Source organism: Orycteropus afer, unplaced genomic scaffold (assembly GCF_000298275.1).
Source record: "Orycteropus afer afer isolate SDZICR_OR568_19922 unplaced genomic scaffold, OryAfe1.0 scaffold00375, whole genome shotgun sequence".
In the NCBI taxonomy this organism is placed as follows: domain Eukaryota; kingdom Metazoa; phylum Chordata; class Mammalia; order Tubulidentata; family Orycteropodidae; genus Orycteropus; species Orycteropus afer.
Window position 1 is genome coordinate 2,354,545 of NW_006921962.1, and position 2,948 is coordinate 2,357,492.

General features: G+C 34.7%; 1 protein-coding gene across 1 annotated transcript in view; it reads right to left on the minus strand.

Annotated features, from left to right (window-relative positions):
* The window catches only part of OTOGL (otogelin like), a 251,434-nt gene that overhangs the window by 15,454 nt on the left and 233,032 nt on the right, over window positions 1–2,948 (minus strand). Inside the window, exons 48-50 of the mRNA XM_007953174.2 lie at window positions 2,386–2,487; window positions 1,284–1,388; window positions 1,160–1,200 (exon numbers count right to left, since the gene is read on the minus strand). Of these exons, the coding sequence (XP_007951365.2) occupies window positions 1,160–1,200; window positions 1,284–1,388; window positions 2,386–2,487 (248 nt within the window). The remainder of the gene's footprint in view (window positions 1–1,159; window positions 1,201–1,283; window positions 1,389–2,385; window positions 2,488–2,948) is intronic.

Consider the following 2,948-nt stretch of genomic DNA (forward strand, 5'->3'; position numbering starts at 1 on the left):
TAGTTTGAGGAAGAAGGAGTGCCTGACTCAAGCTATGATGTTTCAATTACCTTCATATGCATGGGAAAGCTGGACACTGAATAAGGAAGGCTGAAGAAGAATTGATGCCTTTGAATTTTGGTGGTGGTGAAGAATACTGAATGTGCCATGGACCACTACAAGAATTAACAAATCTCTCTTGCAGGATGTACAGCCAGAATGTTCCTTAGAAACAAGGATGGTGAGTAAGACTTTGTCTCACCTACTTCAGTCATGTTATCAGGAGGCACCAGGCCCTAAAGAAGGACATCATGCTTGGTAGAGAGTCAGTGAAAAATAACTTAAATGAGATAGACTGATACAGTGATGGCAACAATGGACTCAAACATAGTAATGATTATAAGGATGACACAGGTTGGGCAACATTTCATTCTATCATGCATAGGGTTGCTATTACTCAGAACTGACTTAATGACATCTAACCACAACAGCAGCTTTAAATGGAAAATTTTGAATGATAACTCTAAGAATACACACTGCTTGAAAAGGAACAAAAAACGAATAAAGATTTTTGCGAAAGAAAAGACATCTTTTTTATAAAAATGGCCAGAATATAATCTTTTTGGAGCTTTATATGGCAACTCATGAATTCAAACATTTAAATATAATAAAAATACATAAAGCACTGTGTGTCACATTTAATGGTTAAATAAATGACACCAGAGTGATAACTATTTTTTCTAAAACTTTAGTCTTAGGTATTTCTATAAGGTTTACATGTTTTTGAATAACTAATAAGATGTAGACAGTTACATGTCTATACCTTCTCATTTTCTACAAAATATATATTATCAGTACACATCTTTGCAGAAACATCAGGGTCTCCTTTCAATTTTAAGGTCATTTTCCAATGTTTTGCTTCATGTTGAGAACAGTAAACTTAAGAAGCTATAAGACTAGTAGATTCAGTTTCCAGTGGAAAAAATAAACTATTATATTTTTGTATTGAAATAAAACATAAAAGGTTGACTGTTCTCTGATACCAGAGCATATTGTTTTAATATACTTCATTAGAGTTTAATTAGGATGATTCTATCAGCTCTGATAAGAATATGAAATGAAAGATATAAAAGAATAAACTGATTTAATATGATAAGTTCATTAAAATATGTATTCTTACCACTTTGCAAGTTGGTATAACAAGATTTTCACAGCTACATTCTAAAAGGAAAAAATAAACATTTATAGTGATCAAAAACACTAATATCATTTAAATAAAACTTTAAAATATGAAAGGTACTTACCACAATGCCACACTGGACAACATTGACCAGATATATTTTCTTTCACAAGTTTCCTATCTTCTGCACAGTCAAGTAGTGGTATAGGGCAAAGATTTGGCTCACAAACTTAAGAGAAAAATGACAAGGCTAAAGATTAACTTTATGTTGTAATAGCCAGTTTTCATTACCTAGCATTTTGTTCACTGCCGTTATTGATTTAATTCATTAACACATCTCTCAAGTGTTGACTTTCGTAGCACTCAATTGCCATGTGTTGCTGAGGACAGAACAAGTGGCTCCTAAGGAGGTATAAAAACAGTACTAGTGCTCAGACAGGTCATCAGGTGAAGGGTCTTGAGAAATGACAGGGGTGCAAGAAGGGAGAGAAAGTCAACAGGGTGTGGAATCATCTGGACATCTAGAAATTCTACAATGAGGAAAAAAGGCATAGCACATCTGGTTTTCAGAGCTAATTATATTATCCAAGAACTCTTATTGCTGTTGTTATGTGCCATCGAGTCATCTCTGACTCACAGTAACCCCTTCTTGGGTTTCCAAGGTGGTATCTCTACAGAAGTAGATACCTTAATTTTCCTTCCAAGGAACAGCTGGTGGGTTTGAACTGCCAACTTTCTGGTTAGCAGTCAAGTGCCTTAGGCACTATGCCATCATGCATAAAAATACTGCACATGTTTAATAAATATTTCATATACAAGAATCTAGCTAGTGTTTGATATAACAGTACAATTCAGATACACTGGGCTTCTTAAACATTAACCAAACAACCCAAACTCATTGCCATCAAGTCGATTCTGACTCATACCGACCCCCATTTGGTTTCTAAGGAGGTAAATCTTTTCAGAAGTATATTGCTCCATCTTTCTTCTGCAAAGCCACTGATGGATTTGAACTGCCAACCTTCTGGTTAGCAGTCAAATGCCTTAGTCACTGCACCACCAGAGTTTCTTTCTTAAACGTTAAAAACCAAAAACCCAAACTCACTGCCATAGAGTCGATTTCAACTCATAGCAACTCCCCTTGGGTTCCTGAGGCAGTATCACTACGGAAGTAGATTGCCCATTGGACAAGTCTAAATATTTTTAATTAGTTTAAATACACTTACCACAGTAATACTGAGGACAGCAGAATTGTGTAATATTAAGATCCACAGTAAGAAACTCTCCATCAGTACACAGTGGAATAGCTTCAATGCAAGGTTCACACACTAAAGGCAAAACAACAAAAACACAGTTAAGCTAAACACAGACTAATTATTACTTTAGAAAACCATACACAGCTAAAATCGAAATAAAATATCTTGCATTTAATAAAACTGGGAGTAAGAAAAATAAGACTTTTACAGACAGATTTCCTTATTTCATCATAAAGACAATATTGCCTAAGTATATATGTTTTTCAAGCCCATTAATAAATAGAAGAACATCATCTTATCAGAAATATAGAGTATTCATATTCCCAGAATATTTTGTTTTTTCTAGGATCATTGACTTGTTTATTTAAAGTTTCTTTTTTAATTCATTATCCTCAATTACTCCAATTTTTAGATGAACATCAATATGTTGTTGTTGTTGTTATGTGCTGGCGAGTCAGACCCGGCTCATAGCAACCCCTCCTTGGGTTTCCGAAGCAGTATCACTACGGAAGTAGATTGCCCAACCTTCCTTC